We start from the raw sequence: 24929 nt of genomic DNA, 5'->3' as shown, positions 1-24929 counted from the left end.
CCTCCACAGGAGAGGCCGAAAATCGAGAAGTACTTCGACACCGTTCACGAGTATTCCGGTCAAGGTCCAAGTGGGCTGCGCTGATGCAGATGGCTTATCAACACGCATCTGTCATATCATTATTAACGTCGCTCGTGCGTTGAACACGTGTTGTTAGTGCCGAAATTGCGAAAACATGCGCCCTGAAATCCGGGACCGTGGAAAGGGATTCCGGGGAAGGTGAATGACCGGAAGCCATCCTCCGATCCCGGAGGAGTATTCACGTACCACAGGGGATCCAGGGGCGGAGTCACTCCGTTCGGATCGCGTGCTCCTTCTAGGGTCTAGTCTACTGATATCGGCGCGTTCTAGAACGACCCGTGGAATTCGCCATGAGTGAGAGGACGAAACGAGAGCGCGCGGAGACGTCAGAACGCCGAGCTCTGGTTCGAGAGATTAGCTAGGAATTCCTAAGGCTAGCCTTTTTATTTTGTTTTTGTTTCTTTTCCTCTCTATTCTATTCATCGAACACGTTCGAATGCGAAAGCTAAATGCTGGACGCCCGCTCGGCGAGTGCAGTAGAGACGATGGGAGCTATATTAGCTTGAGGTCTGCGTTTAACGTCCCCGTGCGCTCTCTTCTCCTCCCCTTTCTCAGTGCCTCGGCGTATAGACCCATATTCAAACCCCTACCAAGCAATGTTGGTAATCGCCTAGCCCCGAACCCCCCCCCCGCTGACGCAGCACTCGTTTTCGATACGAGCTGAGCCGACTTCGCGCCGAACGCTACTGCAACCCTCGTGTCCAACAAATGCTCAGAGTTCGTGTCCTAGCAATGGCTGACTCGTATAATAGGCGCAGGATCTACTAGATGGCACGTACTTTCTGAAAGGGGTCTATTTAAGGAAGATACACAAATACACACGTTAGTCTCGTTCAATTTACCTGCACCTCTGGCACCGGTGCACAAAAGTGTAGGGCAATGTACTTCCGGTGTGTGGAGATAGAACCAGAAGTACACCACCCTACACTTTTCTGCACCGCGGTACAGGAGGGGCAGCTAAATCGAACGAAGCTGCTGTTGAATAATATCAAAACACATAGACACAGAGCCATGGACAGATGGCGCTAATTTTCTTTTAATCTCGAGTCCAGACCAACGTTACTAGAACACTCAGGGCCGGTTGCGCCAACGCGGCTTGGCTCAAAGCGGAGCTTAGCCGGGAACCGTTACCGGGAACCTAAGCTAAGTTTTGGTTTCATTCGGTTGCACCAAAATCGCTTATCGCTAAACCTAGCACTAAACTACGCTTATCGTAAGCGCTCAACATTGGGCGCTTTCCTTTTGGTTGTTTCTTAATCCTGAATTTAAAGCATGGCGGCTGGTTTGTGACGGTCGATGCGGTGGACGAAATTGGTTGTACAAAGTGTCTTAGGCTACAACAGCGTTAGAGTCTCGACAGAATGACCTTCGATTGTGACAAGGATGCAAATTATTGCCGCGTGTAGTATTTATCGACCCCTGTTTTCAAGTTGGCCCTCCACTTTCTGTACGTGTTAGCCCTAACCGTGTTAGCCTTAACCAACGTTACTAAAACACTCAGTTGGGAAACTCGCCGTCGAAACCTGGGCCGCTGGCGTCCACCGAGACCGAGCTAAATGCGACAACAGCGCCACTCTTTTTCGTTTGTCTGTACTATGGTCACCTCGAGCTTTTTGAAAGCCTGTTTTTTTGCGTAAAAACAAACGGAAAAGACTCTTTTTGTATGAAATTTATTGGAGTTTAGTACCAAATGATGGGCGCGTGATGTTTTTATCATCTTTAGTTCGCAAGGTTTTGCGGAATAATTAATATTGTTTTTATAAAACCATGCCTCAGCGGTCCTTTCAGGTAGCGCGTCACGACCTAGGTGCATTTTAACTTCAGTAGTTCAACGCGGCGCGTCCGCCGGGGAGACGGGGGTTCACCCCTGTCAAAGCTAAAAATGGACGTCACGTGCAGTTTCTCGAGTGGCCGCTGCGGGAGAAATGGTGGCGTTGTGTTCGTCATTAGCTCGGTGCTCGGAGACAGATTGGGGCCATATTGTTAGGGCTGTCTCTATGGGAGTTTCCCAACTGAGTGTTTTAGTAACGTTGGCCCTAACCTAACTGAAGTTCCCGTTGGTTATTCTGTCAACGAGCTTATTCGTATGAACTTACTCGACTGATTTTCGCAGAACTGCAACGTATTGTTATTTACCACCTTGTTTATTTCTACTTGGAACGCATATCCTTCAATCCGATCAGCGTGTTGAATAGTGGCAGTAAATGATCTCGGCGATCAGCTGATTGTCGACACTTCTGCGTTTGCATCAGAGTGCGGCGCTTTTAAATTATAAAACAGCGAAAAGTCAATTTCTTTCGTTTTCTGAGTTTCAAGACAATCTTCGGGGAATTTTTCTTGTCTTGAGAGTAGAATCTTGGCTTGAGAAAACTGTATCGTTCCATAACCCTAAATTTTCTGGTGATCGCGTTTTTTTAGGAATATTTTGCTTTGTAGCTTTCATTCGTGGCGACGACAACTTCTATTTGTGGTGACGGCAACTCGACGACTTACTTTCGACGATTTCCGGGTATTTTTGCAGCTGCCGTGGCGAGTTCGTCACTGTTTTGAACTTCATCGGTCTCAGGCATGACTTGATTTTAGTAGTCATCTTACCTGCCTACTTATTCTCGATTATGTTTGTCTTCAGCGATGTAGCGAGTAGAGCGTCCTTCTCGCGTTCGGTTAGATTTGGGGCCCCCAATGGCTCCTTTTTTTTCAAAATGTGAGCACGAAAACTACTGTCACTGTCACAATATTCTGTTATCGACCGATATTAAACACAAAATCCCAGATGGGAAGAGCATTAGTGTTTATTTAAAGCGTTGACTCCTGTTTTTGAAAGTAAAGCGAAAAAATGATTGAATATGGAAACCTTTAGTTCCTTACTCAAAGTAGACGCCGACTACAGCAGGTTTTTTGTTTACATTACGAGATTCCTCTCCGCGGATCGTATTCGTCCCTCTGAGCGTTCCCTAGTTCGCTCTGTTTGTCCCTCCATTCGCTAGGCAAATCCAGCGTTTAGCTAGGGGCGCGTATGTAAAGCCGGGTTAACGTTGGTGCAACCGGAATTTAAAAACGTGCTTATCCGAGCTCGGTTTAGGGCGCTAAGCGGACTTAGGAAAGAGCCGCTTCTGGCTAAGGTAGGCGACGTTGGTGCAACCGGCCCTCAGTTGGGAAACTCACCGTTGAAACCTGGGCCGCTGGCGTCCACTGAGACCGAGCTAAATACGATAGCAGCGCCAAGCTTTAGCGAAGAGTTGAAACATGAAGGTTGCCTTATGGTACGTTTACACCTGAGAAGAAATCCGCTGCCGCGGGAGTGGATCCGGTCCCTGCGGCGGCGGCGACGAGCGGGCTGCGTTTACATCTATTTCCTTCGAGCGGCGGCGGCGGCGGCGCCGGCTGCGGCAGCTGTTCTCGTAACATCCCGTCAAATATGACGAGAAGGCACGAGAGTTCCCACCTCGGCTGTCTCTCCCGGGCAAGGAGGTTAGAAGCACTAGGAGGGGGCACGTTGCAGTATTGGTGAAGCCTAGTCATAAAAAGTTTAAACGATTTTGTGCCCAGCGTGACCGCAGATCTCCCTGGCGATTGGTGCGCGTGACATGTCACGTGCGAGATGGATGGTTGATTGTAGGAGGATCTCTTGCAGGCTTGCGCGCGCTCCGTCCGGTAGGTTTTATTAGATGGAAGGCTAGGCTGTGGTGTATTCTAGTACACCATAGCTAGACGAAGGCTAGCTATGGTCACGTGATGTGGTCACGTTCGCCTGAGAAGTGAGGAGAGTAAGGGGAAAAAATGAGAAAGAGGCGAGGCGTCAAGGGAGCATGGCTTGCGGAGGCTACGCGGACGACGTCATGCCCTCTCCTACCCTTCTATAGGCTCCTTGCACAGGACGTCATTTCCGTTGCCCTCCAAAGAAGAGGGGAAGAAGGAGCTCCCCTCTTATCAGGACCCTCCTTTGTACCTCCCGGATTTGTACAGGCGTCGCTATTCTCCCCCCAGAAGATTATAGAAGATTAACCTGTCACTCAAAATTTTTACAAAGGCAGCTTCCCTCTCCTCCTCTTACTTGGTGTTCAAAAGTGTGCGATGTGACGTCGGTGCAAGGAGCCTATTCTCCATGCTCCCGGGCGTTGCTGCTCCCGGAAGAACGCCTACTCATGACGTAGGCAGCCTCGCGCTGCGCAAGAATGTCGCTTCCGGTCAGCGGAACGCCTCGTTCGGCGGCAGAAATAGATCCCGGACTTATGGTACGTTTACACCTGAAAATAAATCCGCTGCCGCGGGAGCGCATCCGCTCCCGGCGGCGGCGGCGACGAGCTGGTTGTGTTTACATCTATTTCCTTCGAGCAGTGGCGGCAGCACGGGCTGCGGCAGCTGTTCTCGTAACATCCCGTCAAATATGACGAGAAGGCACGAGAGTTCCCACCAAGGCTGTCTCTCCCGGGCGTTGCTGTTTCCGGAAGAACGCCTACTCACGACGTAGGCAGCCTCGCGCTGCGCGAGAATGTCGCTTCCGGTCAGCGGAACGCCTCGTTCGGTGGCAGAAATAGATCCCGGACTTATGGTACGTTTACACCTGAAAAGAAATCCGCTGCCGCGGGAGCGCATCCGCTCCCGGCGGCGGCGGCGACGAGCTGGTTGTGTTTACATCTATTTCCTTCGAGCAGTGGCGGCAGCGCCGGCTGCGGCAGCGGTTCCCGTAACGTCTCGTCAAATATGACGAGAAGGCGCGAGAGTTCCCGCCTCGGCTCTCTCTCTCCCGGGCGTTGCTGCTCCCGGAAGAACGCGTACTCGTGACGTAGGCAGCGTCGCGCTGCGCAAGAATGTCACATCCGGTCAGCGAAACGCCTTGTTCGGCGGCAGAAATAGATCCCGGACTTATACGTGGCTTGCACATGACGTCATTTCCGTTGCCCTCCAGAGAAAATGGGAAGAAGGAGCACCCCTCCTATCAGGATCCTCCTTTGTGCTTCCCGGATTTGCACCAGGCGTCGCCATTCTCCTCCCAGAAGATTATAAAAGATTAACATGTCACTTAAAATTCCTACAAAAGCAGCTTCTCTCTCCTCCTTTTACTTGGTGTTCAAATGTGTGCGATGTGACGTCAGTGCAAGGAGCCTATACGACCCAGCGGCAAAAGCGGCGGCAAGCCGTATAGTGGTACGTTTACACTTGCGGATCCGCCAGCGGATCCGCCCAGCTGTTGCCGCTGGGGCGAAACGCTGGGCGGAAAACGCGGCGGCGAGTCGTATAGGCTCCTTGCACTGACGTCACATCGCACACATTTGAACACCAAGTAAAAGGAGGAGAGAGAAGCTGCTTTTGTAGGAATTTTAAGTGATATGTTAATCTTTTATAATCTTCTGGGAGGAGAATGGCGACGCCTGGTGCAAATCCCGGAAGCACAAAGAAGGATCCTGATAGGAGGGGTGCTCCTTCTTCCCCTTTTCTCTGGAGGTCAACGGAAATGACGTCATGTGCAAGCCACGTATAAGTCCGGGATCTATTTCTGCCGCCGAACGAGGCGTTTCGCTGACCGGAAGCGACATTCTTGCGCAGCGCGAGGCTGCCTACGTCATGAGTAGGCGTTCTTCCGGGAGCAGCAACGCCCGGGAGCATGGAGAATAGAAGGGTAGGAGAGGGCATAACGTCGTCCGCGTAGCCTCCGCAAGCCATGCTCCCTTGACGCCTCGCCTCTTTCTCATTTTTCCCCTTACTCTCCTCACTTCTCAGGCGAACGTGACCACATCACGTGACCGTAGCTAGCCTTCGTCTAGCTATGGTGTACTAGAATACACCACAGCCTAGCCTTCCATCTAATAAAACCTACCGGACGGAGCGCGCGCAAGCCTGCAAGAGATCCCCCTACAATCAACCATCCATCTCGCACGTGACATGTCACGCGCACCAATCGCCAGGGAGATCTGCGGTCACGCTGGGCACAAAATCGTTTAAACTTTTTATGACTAGGCTTCACCAATACTGCAACGTGCCCCCTCCTAGTACTTCTAACCTCCTTGCCCGGGAGAGACAGCCGAGGTGGGAACTCTCGTGCCTTCTCGTCATATTTGACGGGATGTTACGAGAACAGCTGCCGCAGCCGGCGCCGCCGCCGCCGCCGCTCGAAGGAAATAGATGTAAACGCAACCCGCTCGTCGCCGCCGCCGCCGCCGGGACCGGATCCGCTGCCGCGGCAGCGGATTTCTTCTCAGGTGTAAACGTACCATAAGGCAACCTTCATGTTTCAACTCTTCGCTAAAGCTTGGCGCTGCTATCGTATTTAGCTCGGTCTCAGTGGACGCCAGCGGCCCAGGTTTCAACGGTGAGTTTCCCAACTGAGGGCCGGTTGCACCAACGTCGCCTACCTTAACCAGAAGCGGCTCTTTCCTAAGTCCGCTTAGCGCCCTAAACCGAGCTCGGATAAGCACGTTTTTAAATTCCGGTTGCACCAACGTTAACCCGGCTTTACATACGCGCCCCTAGCTAAACGCTGGATTTGCCTAGGGAATGGAGGGACAAACAGAGCGAACTAGGGAACGCTCGGAGGGACGAATACGATTCGCGGAGAGGAATCTCGTAATGTAAACAAAAAACCTGCTGTAGTCGGCGTCTACTTTGAGTAAGGAACTAAAGGTTTCCATATTCAATCATTTTTTCGCTTTACTTTCAAAAACAGGAGTCAACGCTTTGAATAAACACGAATGCTCTTCCCATCTGGGATTTTGTGTTTAATATCGGTCGATAACAGAATATTTTGACAGTGACAGTAGTTTTCGTGCTCACATTTTGAAAAAAAAGGAGCCATTGGGGGCCCCAGATCTAACCGAACGCGAGAAGGACGCTCTACTCGCTACATCGCTGAAGACAAACATAATCGAGAATAAGTAGGCAGGTAAGATGACTACTAAAATCAAGTCATGCCTGAGACCGATGAAGTTCAAAACAGTGACGAACTCACCACGGCATCTGCAAAAATGCCCGTAAATCGTCGAAAGTAAGTCGTCGAGTTGCCGTCACCACAAATAGAAGTTGTCGTCGCCACGAATGAAAGCTACAAAGCAAAATATTCCAAAAAAAACGCGATCACCAGAAAATTTAGGGTTATGGAACGATACAGTTTTCTGAAGCCAAGATTCTACTCTCAAGACAAGAAAAATTCCCCGAAGATTGTCTCGAAACTCAGAAAACGAAAGAAATTGACTTTTCGCTGTTTTATAATTTAAAAGCGTCGCACTCTGATGCAAACGGCAGAAGTGTCGACAATCAGCTGATCGCCGAGATCATTTACTGCCACTATTCAACGCGCTGATCGGATTGAAGGATATGCGTTCCAAGTAGAAATAAACAAGGTGGTAAATAACAATACGTTGCAGTTCTGCGAAAATCAGTCGAGTAAGTTCATACGAATAAGCTCGTTGACAGAATAACCAACGGGAACTTCAGTTAGGTTAGGGCTAACACGGTTAGGGCTAACACGTACAGAAAGTGGAGGGCAACTTGAAAACAGGGGTCGATAAATACTACACGCGGCAATAATTTGCATCCTTGTCACAATCGAAGGTCATTCTGTCGAGACTCTAACGCTGTTGTAGCCTAAGACACTTTGTACAACCAATTTCGTCCACCGCATCGACCGCCACAAACCAGCCGCCATGCTTTAAATTCAGGATTAAGAAACAACCAAAAGGAAAGCGCCCAATGTTGAGCGCTTACGATAAGCGTAGTTTAGTGCTAGGTTTAGCGATAAGCGATTTTGGTGCAACCGAATGAAACCAAAACTTAGCTTAGGTTCCCGGTAACGGTTCCCGGCTAAGCTCCGCTTTGAGCCAAGCCGCGTTGGCGCAACCGGCCCTGAGTGTTCTAGTAACGTTGGTCTGGACTCGAGATTAAAAGGAAATTAGCGCCATCTGTCCATGGCTCTGTGTCTATGTTTGTTGATATTATTCAACAGCAGCTTCGTTCGATTTAGCTGCCCCTCCTGTACCGCGGTGCAGAAAAGTGTAGGGTGGTGTACTTCTAATTCTATCTCCACACACCGGAAGTACATTGCCCTGCACTTTTGTGCACCGGTGCCAGAGGTGTAGGTAAATTGAACGAGACTAACGTGTGTATTTGTGTATCTTCCTAAAATAGACCCCTTTCAGAAAGTACGTGCCATCTAGTAGATCCTGCGCCTATTATACGAGTCAGCCATTGCTAGGACACGAACTCTGAGCATTTGTTGGACACGAGGGTTGCAGTAGCGTTCGGCGCGAAGTCGGCTCAGCTCGTATCGAAAACGAGTGCTGCGTCAGCGGGGGGGGGGGGGGGGGGGGGGGGTTCGGGGCTAGGCGATTACCAACGTTGCTTGGTAGGGCTTTGAATATGGGTCTATACGCCGAGGCACTGAGAGAGGGGAGGAGAACAGAGCGCACGGGGACGTCAAACGCAGACCTCAAGCTAATATAGCTCCCATCGTCTCTACTGCACTCGCCGAGCGGGCGTCCAGCATTTAGCTTTCGCATTCGAACGTGTTCGATGAATAGAATAGAGAGGAAAAGAAACAAAAACAAAATAAAAAGGCTAGCCTTGGGAATTCCTAGCTAATCTCTCGAACCAGAGCTCGGCGTTCTGACGTCTCCGCGCGCTCTCGTTTCCTCCTCTCACTCATGGCGAATTCCACGGGTCGTTCTAGAGCGCGCCGATATCAGTAGACTAGACCCTAGAAGGAGCACGCGATCCGAACGGAGTGACTCCGCCCCTGGATCCCCTGTGGAACGTGAACACTTTTCCAAAATCGGAGGATGCCTTCCGGTCATTCACCTTCCCCGGAATCCCCTTTCCACGGTCCCGGATTTTAGGGCGCATGTTTTCGCAATTTCGGCACTAACAACACGTGTTCAACGCACGAGGGACGTTAATAATGATATGACAGATGCGTGTTGATAAGCCATCTGCATCAGCGCAGCCCACTTGGACCTTGACCGGAATACTCGTGAACGGTGTCGAAGTACTTCTCGATTTTCGGCCTCTTCTGCGGAGGTCCCCAAAAGGCAGTCGAATTCATGCGGGACATCGAAACAATCCACGTAGCGTGAGGAGCTGCTCGAGCAACTCGATGACGAACTGTCGTCAAGCAGTAGCAGCAGCAGCAGTAAAGCGAGCGGCGCTTCACGAGCGGCAATTACGAATTCTCGCGATTCGAGATGTACAGTGCGAAATGAAGTCACACACATATACAGTTTGACCACTGTGGAATGAACCTATGGTAAACGCTGAACACTTGACCTAGGAGATCATGTCAATAAGAAGACAAAAAACAACCAAAACTATACTATTTTATGTAAGCAATTTAGATTATTTTGTCGACACAAAAAAACGATACTCCTTCAATTATTTTTTTAACCCGTGCAATCACGTCTCACTAGATATGGGGGAACTAACTGCTTTTTATATTTCAATTTCTTCGTTGTTTTTTCTGAAGATGGCGGCCCCCATGGTATTTTGTTTTTCTCTGGTTCTCGCGTTCGCCGGCATTGTGCTTCGCTTTCTTGTGATGTGCCCATCACTGGGCGACAACCACAGGTGATCAAAAGAAAAAAGCTTCTTTCACGAAGACAACTGTTTATTTCAACTCTGTACATAGAACAAACAGCGCGAAAAACGATACAAACGGCGCAGGCATCGATACAATTGTTGAGCAGTAACCCGCAAATATACACGGCGATACAAAGAGCTTGGGTGTGAGCAGAGTTTTGGTAGATCCTTCCGAGGATGCCGATAACGATACGTGATACTCCGTTGTCGCCTTTACGAATGCATCGTATCATTATCGGGGGTATCGGAATGATCTTCTAAAACTCTAGAGGAAACCGACCATCAATTAACACAATGTATTCAGGCAAAATAAAGGATACATACGATCAATTAATACAGTGTACAAAGATAAATGTAGTCTGTATTTCATACAACCATTTTTTCTCTTAAAAAGAAATACAATGCTGCATATAACTACGAAGCTTAAAAACGAATCGGTTCTTTTAAAACAGTAAACAAGCAGATATGGTTAAAAATACAGCTACGTTCAGAGATGCAGTAGACCTGTCCCGTTAGTTTCACAAGATAACCGTCAGACATACTTAGGAAGTCAAAAATCTAGGAGGTATACCGAATTTAGCGAGTCTATTTCCTTAAAACAATATCTGGAGGTTTATTTATTTATTCAAAATACCACGCAGGCTTATTCGGATGTGTCAATCAATTTCAAATGTGTTCAGTCATTAATATTGTCACGAACGACAGATAATGAAGCAACTAAAACTGAAACAAACTGTCACAAACTCTGGCGCCGGCCGACTCTCCCGCGATGTTTTTTTCTTTGTGTTTTCGTGCTGCTCGCCGTGCCTCTTGGCCGATTTTGCCTTTCCGGTGCGCCGGCTCGGGTTGCGGCGACCGGAAAACGGCAAGACGAAACTCGGTACTCGGCGGTGCCTTCGGCGCCGACAAAGGCGGACGGTTGAGACGGCTTTCGTGGGGAGCGGATAGTTACGGGGCAGAGCTTTTTGGGTCTTCAAGGGGGTAAGACGTTCGTGGTTGCGGGGTGAAGTCGGCGGGAATGGCAGCCCGACAACGCGATATCTTCTCAGTCTTCTTCATCGTCACCAATGCCGTTTTCCTGCCAGCTCACCACCGCCGAGAGCCCGACGATCCCCTCCGTCACCAAATTTGAGTGAGACCCGTCCGTACACTTCGGACTTTACTCTTCCGGACGTTTTATTTTTACCTGCTCTCCGTCCGTGGCTTGGTTGCTTTGTTTAATTGTCGTCTGTGCTCCGGCCCTGTGTATTGCTGTAGCTCGCCAACCGTTTACTTTATTGTTTCTTTTGGCTTTAATGTTGATTGAAGTTCCGTGTGGAACTTCGGGGTTTTCTTCTTTTTTTTTTTTGTTGTGCATTGTTTGCCTATGTGCCAAACCTCGACTTTTATATTTCTATTTTTTTTTCAAGCAAATATATTGTTTATTGTTCAAACTCCATGTGTCCGCCTGAACTCATTCCGTTCTTCCCCAACTTGAGCACACGCGCCAACCGCGCGGGCTGACCGGCCTCAACAAAAATAAATATTGTTCTCAGTCGTTGTAGAGGGCCGGCGGGCGAACCGTCAAGGGGGAATCGCGCCTCTAACCTCCAGGCGGGGGCGACTGTGACAATACCTGGCGTCCGCGACAGGACCGGTCAGCCAAGTGCCCAGTTTGGGTGGACGGACTGAGTTCTTAATGTTCGAGTAGAGTAGGGTGCTACGGTTATTTTGTTTTTGAGCGATGGCGGATTCGGAGGTTGAGAGGTTGATTGAACAGGGAAGGCAGTTTGGTTTAGAGGGCAAGGAATTGTTTGCATGGGTTGAGAGGGAGAGAGCGCAACGCAGGGAAGAGCGGAACGCAGAGCGCGCTTGGCGCAAAGAGGAGGCTGAGCAACAGCTACATAAAAGGGAAGAGGAAACGAGGCTAAGATTGCTGGAAATGGAAAGTGAGAAAGAATTGCTTTTGTTGCAACGAGAGCGGGACAGCACAGGTCAGAGTGACACAAGTACAGCTGGATCAGGAGGCCATACGACCCGAGCAGGCGTAGTTGCGCCCCATAAATTGATGCCGCCGTTCAATGAGCAGAAAGATGATTTAGACGCTTATTTGCTGCGGTTTGAGCGCGTTGCTGAAGGTCAGAAGTGGCCACGAGAACAGTGGGCTACGGCCCTGAGCCTTTGCTTGAGTGGCGAGGCCTTAAGTGTGTCTAGCCGGATGCCGACACCGGACTGCACGGACTATGACAAGTTGCGGCAGGCGCTCATGCTCCGATTTCGTATGACAGGAGAGGGCTTCCGCGAGAAGTTCCGGAGCGCCGTCCCAATGAACGGAGAAACTTGCTCTCAGTACTGCACTCGTCTCCGCAATTTTTTGGACCGTTGGGTCGAGTTGTCACAGACAACGAAAGACTATGAGGCACTTTTTGACCTTTTTCTGAAGGAACGATTTTTGGCCAACTGCGCCACTCCTTTGGAGCTATTTCTCCGAGAGAAGGAGGATGCCCGTTTGGCCGACATGGTGGCAAGGGCGGAACAGTATGTGGAGGCCCATGGGTGGGCCAACTTCGCGAAACGCGCCGCTTCGAAGGAAAAGACGGAGGCAGCCTCCCCGAGAGCTAATGAAAAGCCGGGTACTCCTAACCAGATGTCCGCGGCCAGGGGCCTCGAAGCCAAGAGGTGTTTTCTATGTTCGCGCCCTGGTCACGTCGCCCAAAACTGCCGGGCTGCTGCGTCTATTCAGAGTCCGCAGCAAAGGCGCTGTTTTAAATGCGGGAAGACTGGCCACCCAAGTTGGAAATGCTGGCAGGGGGATTCGACAAAACCTAAAGAGACGAACAGAGGATCGGCCTCTGCGTGTATTGAAGAGGGCTACGTGGAGCTCAGGAATGGTGAGAAGGTCCCCGTGGTTAATACGGGTTTAGCACGTAAAGACCTCCATATGAGCGAGGGCCTTCCCGTGGTGACTGGCTTGGTGGAGGGCGAGAGAGCCCGCGTCCTCAGGGACACAGGCTGTAACACCGTCATCGTGCGACGCGGCCTGGTTCACGACAAAAGCTTAACGGGGACGAAATCGCTTGTCTACCTTCTGGACCGCTCCGTTTTGATGCTACCGGAGGCGTGGGTTGTCGTGGACACCCCTTATTTCAAGGGCCGCCTGCGGGCCAAATGTATGGACGACCCGATTTACGATCTCATCTTGGGGAATGTCGACGGTGTAAGGCGTGCCGACGATCCGGATCCAAACTGGAGCGCCGAGGCTGCACCCGCGGCACCGCCTCTGATCAGGGATCGTGAGACTCCAGAAAGAAAAGACGGTTGTGAGAGAGAAACTGCTGTTTTGGAAGAACAGGGCGGCTGTGGCGCACCCGATTCCAGTTCGTCACAGGCAAGTCCAGTGGTCACGAGGGCCCAGAGTCGCGACAAGGCGCCATTCCGGGGACTCAAGGTGAACAGAGAACTTCCGGGAATAAGCCGCGAGGAGCTAATCGAGGAGCAAGGGAAAGACCCGACCCTTAAGGTCTGCTTTGGGAAGTTGGATCAAGCGTGTGGCGGTAGGAAAGGCGACAGCCATACGTTTTTCATGCACGGTGGCGTGCTCACCCGAAAGTATACGTCAAAGTTTGGAGGCGAATTCGTGCAAGTGGTTGTTCCGAAGAGATACCGAAATGCGGTTTTGGAGCTCGCACATGACGGGGTAATGGGCGGCCACCAGGGAACAAGAAGAACGTTGCTGAAAATGCGGGCAGAGTTCTTTTGGCCCGCAATGCAGGCTAACGCTAAGCGGTATGTTGCGTCGTGCGACACGTGCCAGCGGACGACTCCGAAGGGCCACACCAGGAAGGCGCCTTTGGTGAAGGTGCCGATAATTGACACCCCTTTTCAGAAAGTGGCGATCGACATTGTGGGGCCACTGAACCCCAGGTCAGCTCAGGGGAACCGATATATTTTAACAATGATCGACTACGCGACTCGGTACCCGGATGCGGTGGCGCTCCCGAGCATCGAGACTGAAAGGGTGGCCGAGGCGCTCGTCCAGATGTTTTCCCGCGTCGGCGTGCCGAGGGAGGTCTTGAGCGACCGGGCCACCAACTTCACATCCGAGGTGATGAAGGAGGTGAGCCGGCTGCTATCAGTGAAGCAGCTCCACACCGCTCCCTACCACCCTATGGCTAACGGGTTGGTGGAGCGTTTTAATGGTACGCTCAAACAGATGCTAAAACGTATGTGTCGCGAAAAACCGAATGATTGGGATCGATACCTGGCGCCGCTTCTCTTTGCTTACCGCGAAGTACCGCAGGAGAGCCTGGGTTTTGCGCCATTTGAGTTGCTGTACGGGAGGAGCGTCCGGGGACCCCTCTCCGTTCTTAGAGAGCTCTGGACAAATTCTGAAATCCCAAGTGAGACAAGGACGACCTACGAGTATGTGCTTGCTCTCCGTGAGCGACTGGAGCACACCTGCAGGCTCGCTCACGAGGAGTTGGAAAAGGCCGGGGAGCGGTATGGCCGCTATTACAATCTGAAAAGCCGAAAACGCTCCCTGAAGCCGGGAGATCAGGTACTTATCCTGTTGCCAACTGACCATAACAAGCTGCTCATGCAGTGGAGGGGGCCGTTTCCCGTCGTCGATAGAAGGGGTGACGTGGACTACGCCGTAGATTTGGGCCACTCCACAAAGACGTTTCACATCAATATGCTGAAAAAGTACCAGGAAAGAGCGACAAGCGCCAGCGTGGCCGGAGCAAGCGCTGTCCTCCCTTCAGAGGAAGGTGACTCGAGCGATATTACGTTGCCACCGCCGTACCTGACGCAGTTTTCTCGTGACGTGAGAATTGGCTCGAATTTGACGGAGGAGCAGCTGGCGGAGGCACGGGAACTCCTCCGGGAGTTCGAGGTTATTTTTTCGGACCTGCCGGGGACGACCGGATCGGCAGAGTGCAAACTGGACATGCGTACCGAGTTGCCGGTTCATGTGAAACAGTACCCGCTGCCTTTTGCCGTAAAGGAAGTCGTCGACCAAGAAGTGTCTGACATGCTACGACTCGGTATCGCCGAGCGATCAGTATCCGCACACAACTCCCCGCTGCTTGCCGTGCAGAAGTCGGACGGGACGCACAGAGTCTGCATTGATTTCCGCAAGCTTAATGAGTGTCTTGTGGACGACGCAGAACCAATGCCTCGCTCTGACGATCTGCTGGCAGCAGTCGGTCACAAACGATTTTTTACGAAGTTGGATTTCGCGAAAGGGTTCTGGCAGGTGCCGCTGTCGGAGGACTCCAAGCCACTGACTGCTTTTTCAACTGACACCGGACATTATCAGTTCCGCTACATGCCATTCGGCATCAAGACTGCACCTGCCATTTTTACTAGATTGATGCGGACGATTCTTTCCGGCGTGCCCGACGTCGCCTGTTATTATGACGACGTGCTCATAGCGAGTACGACCTGGGAACAGCACTGTGAAACCCTTCGCGAGGTTTTCACACGTATCCGAAATGACGGCCTAACTGTAAAGCCGCTCAAGTGTGAAGTGGGGATGCAGGAGGTCGCCTTTTTGGGTCACACGATCAGGGAAGGCGAGAAGTCACCACTCCCTAAAAACCTTCAAAAGATTCAAGACGCGCCGCGTCCGACCACAAAGAGGCAGGTCCGATCATTTTTGGGGCTCACGGGTTATTACAGAGACTTTATTCCCAACTATGCGGCCGAGACGGCCGTCCTTTCTGATCTTACAAGAAAAGGCCAGCCCGGAACCGTTAGCTGGAACTCCGAGCACGAGAACGCGTTTGTGCGCCTCAAGCAGCGGTTGACAAATCCACCCATCTTGAAGCTGCCCGATTTTGAGAAAAGCTTTATTCTGCGGACAGATGCGTCTGACCGAGGCGTAGGCGCCGTTCTTCTCCAGAGGCACGGCGAAGTGCTGCATCCCGTGGCGTATGCTAGCCGCAAATTGCTTCCTCGCGAGGTTGCGTACTCGACGGTAGAGAAAGAAGCCTTGGCTCTGGTTTGGGGGATCGAAAAGTTTCAAGCCTTTCTCTACGGGAGGAGGTTCCTGGTCCAGACGGATCACCAGCCTTTAAGGTTCATTAAGGAAACTCAGTCGGCTAACTGCCGAGTTCTCCGTTGGAGTCTCAGACTCCAGGTGTACGACTTCCACGTTGAGTATATTAAGGGAAGTGAAAATGTGGGAGCCGATTACATGAGCCGGATTGACTAGATAGGGCGTTTACATGCCGCAGCGTTTTTCTTTGTCAATGGTTCTGCGGCCTTTCTCCATTTTTTCTAGTGTTTTTCAATTGTCTAGAATTCAATGCACGTTTTCTAGTATGAATATAGTAACCTGTACATATACGTAGCGCGAATGTTACGCGTGGAGAAAGGGTTGTTTGCTTTTGGCTTTACTTAGTGACCAGAAGTATTAATTGCGTTACTTGGTTGTCGGTTTTGTCTGTGGACTAGCACGAACTTCTTTCGTCGAGGTGAACTGTTATGTGCCTATCGACTCTGCGTGATGTGTTGTGTTCGTCATATCAAGTACGATCGTGGACTAGCCGGAACGTGTCGCTCCGATGGTACCCATCGAGTCTTCAATCGCCTGAAGTCCAGCCTACAGGCGACACGACTTCGTGCTGTGTAGGTTGAAAGTGAAAGTGTTTTACGTAAAGGTTTTTACTATTATATTTTTACTTTTTTTTTCTCGTTCGTCCCCATTGTTTGTGTTGTACACAATATTATTGCATAATATTTCTTAGAGAGGGGGGCAGTGTCACAAACTCTGGCGCCGGCCGACTCTCCCGCGATGTTTTTTTCTTTGTGTTTTCGTGCTGCTCGCCGTGCCTCTTGGCCGATTTTGCCTTTCCGGTGCGCCGGCTCGGGTTGCGGCGACCGGAAAACGGCAAGACGAAACTCGGTACTCGGCGGTGCCTTCGGCGCCGACAAAGGCGGGAAATACGTCGCCGTGGAGGCGGACGGTTGAGACCAGTGTTGCCAGACGGAGAAAAAAAAAGTCAGCAGATTGATCTCCAAAAAGTCAGCAGATTTGCACAAAAATCAGTAGATTCTACGAAATCTGTGTTTCGCCATTTCCATTAAACCATTTTTCGAAGAAATACTATAAAGCAACAAATAACATGGTAATAAACAGAAATAAAATATGAAAAAACAAGACCAGTTCTCGAGTAATTCTTTGTTAAAAACAAAGTAAAATGGCACCGTGAATATATATATATATATATATATATATATATATATATGTTTTTTTATCAGAATTGACTAGTGTTGCAATTTCGAGGATTATTCGTGGAAATCGAGACTAAGCCACTTTTAGGATCAACAGATGAGGGAGACAGTGGGACATCCACCTGTCGCTATTATTGAAACGAAACCAAAACAAGTCGTTCCAGCAAGTGCGCGTGTGCATGCTCATTTTATGTCCTCTGCAAGCTGCCATCCTTCCTTACCGGGTTGTGGAAGGTTTTTGACGCAACGCTGTCGGCGCGGAGCACTGTCGAGGCTACACGTCGTCTGCTACGGGCTTATTTCTTTTTCGCCTGACTCAAAGCTTGAGTTCGAACGTGGAGAAACTTAATTAGTTAGCTTTTTAAGACACTGAGGAATAACATTATATTATTTTCTTGCCAAAGCCTGCCAAATAAAAGTTAAGAACCGAAATTTGAATGTCGATCCCATGCATTCCGCCGGGCGAATGAATGAAAATGGCAGCCCTCCCCGCTCAACTGGGAGCAGCCGAGAGCTGACGCGCATGCGCTCACGCCTCTCGCTTTGCGCCGCAGGCTGATTGGCTCACTCGGGAGGGAGACGTTACGGCGGCGAGATCATAGGCTGGCCAAACTCTTCCTATATGGCTCTGGCCCGGATGTCAGTCAAACCCAACGTTGGTCGAACCTGCTCTGTGTGTAGATATGAATATACGGTTAAGTCGCTCGAATAGGTTGGGTTACTGCGCCGCCTAGCCAGTGCTTCCTTTTTATTTCTGGGAGAATATGAGTTTCCTTTCATGGGTGACCCTGGGAACTGAAGGGGCCTAATAATAAATTTTTAATATGTTTACTAAAAAAAAGTCAGTAGATTTCCTCCTTTTTCAGTGAATCAGTAGACCCGGAACAAAATCAGTAGATCTACTGATAAATCAGTAGACCTGGCAACACTGGTTGAGACGGCTTTCGTGGGGAGCGGATAGTTACGGGGCAGAGCTTTTTGGGTCTTCAAGGGGGTAAGACGTTCGTGGTTGCGGGGTGAAGTCGGCGGGAATGGCAGCCCGACAACGCGATATCTTCTCAGTCTTCTTCATCGTCACCAATGCCGTCTTCCTGCCAGCTCACCACCGCCGAGAGCCCGACGATCCCCTCCGTCACCAAATTTGAGTGAGACCCGTCCGTACACTTCGGACTTTACTCTTCCGGACGTTTTATTTTTACCTGCTCTCCGTCCGTGGCTTGGTTGCTTTGTTTAATTGTCGTCTGTGCTCCGGCCCTGTGTATTGCTGTAGCTCGCCAACCGTTTACTTTATTGTTTCTTTTGGCTTTAATGTTGATTGAAGTTCCGTGTGGAACTTCGGGGTTTTCTTCTTTTTTTTTTTTTTGTTGTGCATTGTTTGCCTATGTGCCAAACCTCGACTTTTATATTTCTATTTTTTTTTCAAGCAAATATATTGTTTATTGTTCAAACTCCATGTGTCCGCCTGAACTCATTCCGTTCTTCCCCAACTTGAGCACACGCGCCAACCGCGCGGGCTGACCGGCCTCAACAAAAATAAATATTGTTCTCAGTCGTTGTAGAAGGCCGGCGGGCGAACCGTCAAGGGGGAATCGCGCCTCTAACCTCCAGGCGGGGGCGACTGTGACACAAACCAAACGTTTAATTGGGGAACTTGTGCCCAGAACAAAAGGAAAACGGAAGATAACACTATAGAGCGTCGTGGGTATCGATGGCGGCGTAGCAGCAGGGTCGAAACGCTGGGGCGATACTGACTCCGGCTCGCCACGCAAAGCCCCACGTGTACGAGCGTGGGCTTCTGGAACATTCGGCGTTGAAGGTTCGGTGCGTAGAACATTCTAACCTCGAAGGAACAAGACTGTTCTCGAATTTACCAGAATATCACATTACAGCCTCAATAAAAATGTGTAGGACCCTGGACTTCTCCGTGGAAGGCAAGCGCGACAACCATTGGGCCACGGACGCGCTGCCTATTTGGTCAGCTGCGCTCGTGGCATTATTCTCCCCTTTAAAAGGGTGCATCATCCCGATGCAGCACAAAAGGAAAAAACAAATCCACAACAAAAGGATAGCGGAATCGCGAGCCACAGTTCACAGTTCACAGTTCACTCGTCGTCGAGAGTGGAAAGTTCTATCGTTCGTAATACGGCTTCAGCCGGACGACGTGCACCACCTCGGGTCGCGGCTGACGTCTTGTTGATGGTCGTGTTCCGTCGGGAAGAACTTCGTAGTTCAGATCTCCGATGCGTCGGATGATCTTGTAAGGCCCAAAGTAGCGCTTCAGCAGTTTGACACCGCGGCGACGAATCGGCGATCACACACCCACACTCTGTCTCCGGGCTGGATGTGGACGGCGCGGTGACGAAGATTGTACCAGCGAGCGTCGAAACGCTGTTGATCGTGGATTCGAAGGGGGGCTAGTTGGCGTGCCTTTTCTGCTCTCTGGCTGACCACATGGGCATCGTCGCATCCGTCATCCACTGGCTCATGGGGCAGCATCGCGTCCAGATGGTCGTCACTTTTCTGCTATGCACCAGCTCGAATGGTGTAAACCCGGTTGTTTCTTGAGCTGCGGTCTTGCTGGCGAACGTGACGTACGGTAATACCTCGCCGCACGTCTTGTGCTCTACGTCGACGTATATGGAGATCATGTCGGAGATCGTCTTGTTGAGCCGCTCCGTTAGCCCGTTGGTCTGCGGATGGTACGCGGTGGTCCGGCGATGGCTGGTGTGGCTGAGCCGAAGGATATCTCTTGCGTGAGCTGAGCCAAAAACGATGACCATCGGTCGGTTATCAAGACTTCGGGGGCGCCATGTCGAAGGAGAATATATTCGACGAAAAACTTGGCGACTTCCACCACTCTTCCCGATGGAAGGGCTTTTGTCTTGGAGTATCGTGTAAGATTATCGGTCGCGACGATAATCCAACGGTTCCCTTGCGTCGATGTTGTTAACGGCCCAAGTAAATTCATTCCGGCCTGCTGGAAGGGCGAAGTCGGGACAAATATCGGCTGCAGGAGTCCTGCTAGCTTCGTCGGAGGCTTTCTACGTCGTTGGCACTCATGGCAAGACCGTGTATACAAATGGACGGTTTTCGGGAGTCACGGCGATAGTACTTGTCACAAACAGGTTGGCGGAAACAACCAGCAGCCAGGCAGGGTTGCTGGTTCCGAAGTTCTTCTTGGAGAGCACGCCCGGCCGCAGAACGAAGCTTGACAAGTCTCGGGCCAAGAATTGCAGAACTGAACATCCTTGGCCTTCGAGGTGGCCGATCACGGCACGAAGTTCGGGTCGTCTCGTTGAACTTCTCCCATGTCGGAATCTGTTATTGCTCCGAGAAAACGGGTATTATTGTCGTTGTCCGTGCTGTCGGCAGGAGATTCGACTGGGGCCCTAGACAAACAATCGACGTCATTATGCTTGCGGCCAGACTTGTGCACAATGGTCACGTCGAATTCTTGCAGTCGAAGGCTCCAGCGAGCGAGGCGTCCTGACGGGTCCTTGAGGTTGGCTAGCCAACAGAGAGCGTGGTGGTTCGTGACAACGTGGACCGGGATTCCGTACAGGTATGGGCGGAACGTGTTTAACACCCGGACGACATTGAGACATTTGTTGTCGGTCGTTGAATAATATTTTTCTGCCTTGGAGAGTGCCCGGCTTGCGTAAGCGAGCCGGGCACTGTCCTGATGAAAAAAACACAGTAGCTGAGTTTGAGACGTACTTTTCCCCAGTCTTTATTCTTCGACCAAGTTTCTCTGCTTTTACCGGGTTTTCTACATCATTATCAAGTTCACGTGGTTTGCGGGGACTTGTTCCGCGGACGACGTCGCTTTGGGTTCCTCCGGTGGTGGAGCAGGTTTTCGTAACGTCAGCCGCTTTGCTCCGAGGTCGATGACGGCGCCGTACTCGCAGAGAAAGTCCATTCCGAGGATAACGTCCTTCGCACAGTCTTGCAGAACGACGAACTTGACAGGGTAGGTCTCACCGTCGATCTCGACGCGAGCAGTGCAGATCCCGACAGGTGTGATGAGATGTCCGCCGGCGGTTTGCACCTGCGTTCCGTCCCACGACGTCATAACTTTTTGAAGGCGACGGGAAAGTCTCCCACTCAAAAAGGAGTAGTCTGCTCCGGTGTCGACGAGCGCCGTCGCGTCGTGGCCGTCGATGATAACGTTGAGGTTATTCGACACTGTTGCAGAAACGTCGTTTCGGGGCGTTTTGGCGTTAGAGTCGGAGGGCTCCGGCGATCTTGGAGGATCTTGGCATCGTTCGTCTTCGGCAACACCCCCTCCCGGCATTGCCGCGCCTAGTTTTCCCCGACGGGAAGCGATGGGTGACAGGCTGTTTCGGCGAGACCGGCGGAAGGGCGATGGCGAGCGTCGGGGAGACGGTGAACGGAATCCTCGGCGGCGAGACGACTCAGGAGAGGAAGAGCGGCGGAGGCAGTCCTCAATGTCCTGAGGTCGCTCTCCTAGACGTGGTCGAGGGTCGTCGGGCGCAAAACCTCGTAAACCCCGCTGGCGGTAGGGGCAACGACGGTAAATGCGGTTCGCTTCACCGCAGAGGTAGCACAGCGGTCGTGATCGGCCGTGCACCACACATCCGTCTTCCTAGGCGCCGGTTGTTCAGTATGGACGAGCTGGCGCTGCTCTTCCCGACGTCGGAAGGTCTGTGGCTCTGGCTCACGCCGCGCTGGCGTGGAATACTGCCGGGCAGCTGGCGCCGGTCTCCGAACTACTGCCGCGTAGGTCAGGGAGGGCTTCTCGGGTGCTGCTACGCTGGTAGGAGCCTCAGGATGGAAAGCCGGTTGAACATCCTCGCGGACAACTTAGGCTATCGACAGTGAAGCAGGCTAGTGGCAGCAGGCAGGAACTTCTTGATTTCCTCCTGGACGACATCCCGGATGCTGTCGGGGATATCCGGGATGTTGCAGCTGGGCGGCGAGATTGCAGCGAAGCAATCTCGCCGCCCAGCCTTCAGCCAGCAGTCTTTGATAGTGTGAGGCCCGTGCTTGAGAGACACGTTCGATGTTGGTCGCCTCAGTGATGAAACCTTCGACGCTGGTAGGCGGGCTCCGCACGAGCAGGGTTGTAAAAGTTACTTTAAAAATGTACCTAACATACAGTTACAGTTACTCATACGAAAAGGTACTTAGGTACGCGCCAAGGTACTTGCTTAAAGATGTACCTAGGTACAGGTACAGTTACCTTAAAGGAGCAATGCAACAATGTTTGTACTTTGCACAAATACCGCTTAAAACGGATCCCTAACGTTAATGACCTATGAAACACGCGTTCGTTTTTCACCCCACGCAATAGAAGTCCCAGAAAAAAATTTAAGAAAAACCAGCAGCGTTCACCCCCTCAACTCGCAGCCAGAACAAGCGGCCACGTGATCTGGAGCCGATTATATGCCGCCAGTGTTGATCATGGCCACGCGCTGGGGTTGGCAAAGCGCAGGACACGCGCTAAGTTCCAGACATTGTTATGGCTCGGCTGTTGTCGTCGTTGCAGCGATTGGACACGGGTCACAACCTGAATGCTTCTCGAGCTAGCAATTGTAACGAGCCCAAGTCGAGTGCCCACGCAATGTTCGGGTCCAATCTATGAACCGCATTCAAATATCGTCACTTGGGTGTACTGCGATCCCCGAGTTACGTCATCAAATTTTGCAAAGGAGAGATTGAATGAAAATGATCGCTTTTGTTCATGAAATTACACCGCACCAAAGGAGTTTCTTGGCCAATGGCGTTGCGTGTGAGTATCCTTGAGTCCCAGGTGTGCCAGTAAGCTCGTGTAGAGACAAAAAATTCCAATTGAATATCGTTGCGCAGCTTTTTTAAAGATACTGTCTTTATTTATTTTCCCCAAATTTGTCAAAATATATTGGAAGTAAAGCTTTTTATAATAAGGATACACTCAAAAACGAGTTCGATATATGTGCTTTATTGGTGCGAATGCGATGTCGACATCGGTGTTGAGCCCTCACGCGCCTTGTCCCCACGCTCCGATTGGTTGACCGAGGCCACAGCTTCCACTGTTTATTATGTCACACCAAAACCGCCGAAACTCGCTTATTGAAGTTCTTGCCCTCAGAGCCGGTGCTGACGCCGACGGGCCCTGAAGAGGTCGGGCGCATGAAGAAACGCATGAGTCGAGTGCATATGCACCTAACCTTCGCGATAACGAGCGAAAGGCTTCAAGCTTCCTCGCTTTATTTTTTCTTTCGTTAGTCAGAAGAAAAATTAGACTTTTTTCTTCGTTCGGAACTTTTTCAGTTTTGATAACTGCAAAATTTGAGTCCGATTTATTGAGTGGAAACTGTATTATATACGCTATGTTACATTGCCTTACGATTGTAATTATAATTTATCTGCAGTTATATCTTATATTGTATCTGTGGCAGAGCGGTGCCACCACCAGGACAAGATACGGGCGACAAAAACTGCGCATATCGTTCAAGTTATCTCCTTCCTTGTATAGCTGTCAGAAGAACTTCAAACACGCAATGAAGTCGATTTGGGTTTGAGATGAAGGCAGCAGGTCGATATTTGCCATAAACAGAGTTCCGAAGCGATTAAATAAACTGGTGTCGCTAGAATGGCATCGCTAATCCAGCGTTCGCTCAAATGAACACCTACATGCACTAAAGTGCGTCGTTCGATGAAACATCATAGGCGGGGTTTCGTTCGGTAAAACGTCGTTTGATCAAGTCAGTGCCTCCGATGTCGTACCCAACTCAACGTTAATCACGGCACATAGTAGTGTGTTAATACTTCAAGATTTATAGTTTCTACCATTTTGACGGAGTGAAAAGAAAAGTACCTGTAAAAAGTATCTTCACTCAGTTACAAGTTACTGGAAAATGTACCTAAGATACAAATACAGATACTGAGAAATTAAAGTACCTAGGTTTGTACCTTATGTACAACAAAAGTACCTAGATACCGATTTCCAGTTACTTGTACTAGGTACTTTACAACCCTGCGCACGAGGCCTCCGATATTTTCTTTCACGCCCCGCATTAGTAGCTTCAGCTTCTTTTCTTCAGGGGCGTCAGGATCCGCGCGGCTGCTCAGTCGGAGAACATCTTCAACAAAGCTAACAACGCTCTCGTTAGGGCCCTGAACCCTCGCTTGAAGAAGGTCTTCAGCGCGTTCACTTCGGTGTTGGTTGGTGAATGTTCTTCCTAACTCAGCCTTGAGTTGCTCCCAGGAGGTGATTGATGCTTCGTGGTTCTCGAACCAGCTCCGCGCGGTTGCTTCCAAGGCGAAGCAAACGTTCTGAAGACAGTGTTCCGGTGTCCACCCGTTATGGCGAGCCACTCGTTCGTACTTTTGCACCCCGTCGTCGATGTCTTCGTGGCTTTCTCTGTGGAAGCGAGCCGGTGTCCGAGGAGCAACGGGCAGGTAGGCGGCGGAAAGGGCGGCCGGGTTCTGCTGGGACATCTTCGTCGTCTTAGTCTTCGAGTTGTCGGACAACAGTCACAAATCCGGGGTTAGGCCTTGGTTGCGGCGACTTGACCGGGCATTGGTCTGGCCTTCTGCGAAAGGTAACCTCCCGGAGCTGAGCACGTCACTTGGCCGGCGTGTCTTCGGAGGGGTACGGTTCACGGGCATAAAATGCAAATACCCCGCACCTCCATCAAAATGTCATGAACGACAAATAATGAAAAACGAAAACTGACAAACTAAACGTTTAATAGGGCGAACTTGTGCCCAGAACAAAAGGAAAACGGAGCATAATACTAGAGCGCCATGGGTGTCGATGGCGGCGTAGCAGCAGGATCGAACGCTGGGCCGAGACTTCACCCCGGCTCGCCACGAGAAGCCCCTTATCTACGCGCGTGGGCTTTTGAAACATTCGGTGTAGATCATTCTAACCTCGAATCAGCAAGACTGTTCTCGAATTTACCAGAACATCACATTACAGCGCCAACAAAAATGTTTAGACAAGGCCAGGAATCAAACCCTGGGCCTCTGCGTGGAAAACAAGCGCGATAACCGGTGGATCACGGGCGCGCCGTTGCTTGGTCAGCTGCGCTCGTGGTAATATCAGCTGCAACACTCGT

The 24929-nt window shown here is 50.8% G+C and overlaps 1 protein-coding gene across 1 annotated transcript; it reads left to right on the top strand.

Moving 5' to 3' along the window:
- The first annotated feature begins 11842 nt into the window (after positions 1-11842).
- LOC121837179 lies at positions 11843-15841 on the top strand. Its single transcript, XM_042292720.1, has 2 exons — positions 11843-14743; positions 15767-15841. Exons 1-2 carry the CDS (start codon positions 11843-11845, stop codon positions 15839-15841), a joined length of 2976 nt encoding a protein of 991 aa, XP_042148654.1.
- Positions 15842-24929: the final 9088 nt, after the last annotated feature.

Source organism: Ixodes scapularis, unplaced genomic scaffold (assembly GCF_016920785.2).
Source record: "Ixodes scapularis isolate PalLabHiFi unplaced genomic scaffold, ASM1692078v2 PGA_scaffold3__209_contigs__length_174095766, whole genome shotgun sequence".
Classification (NCBI taxonomy): Eukaryota; Metazoa; Arthropoda; class Arachnida; order Ixodida; family Ixodidae; genus Ixodes; species Ixodes scapularis.
This window is presented reverse-complemented; position numbering and strand designations above follow the sequence as displayed.

Bases quoted from the DNA above. Each gene is read 5' to 3' on its own strand.
- LOC121837179 (XM_042292720.1), top strand. From the start codon at position 11,843: ATGCCGACACCGGACTGCACGGACTATGACAAGTTGCGGCAGGCGCTC. The intron at 14,744-15,766 runs GTCTGCATTGAT...CTCAGACTCCAG, and splicing joins AGTCGGACGGGACGCACAGA to GTGTACGACTTCCACGTTGA.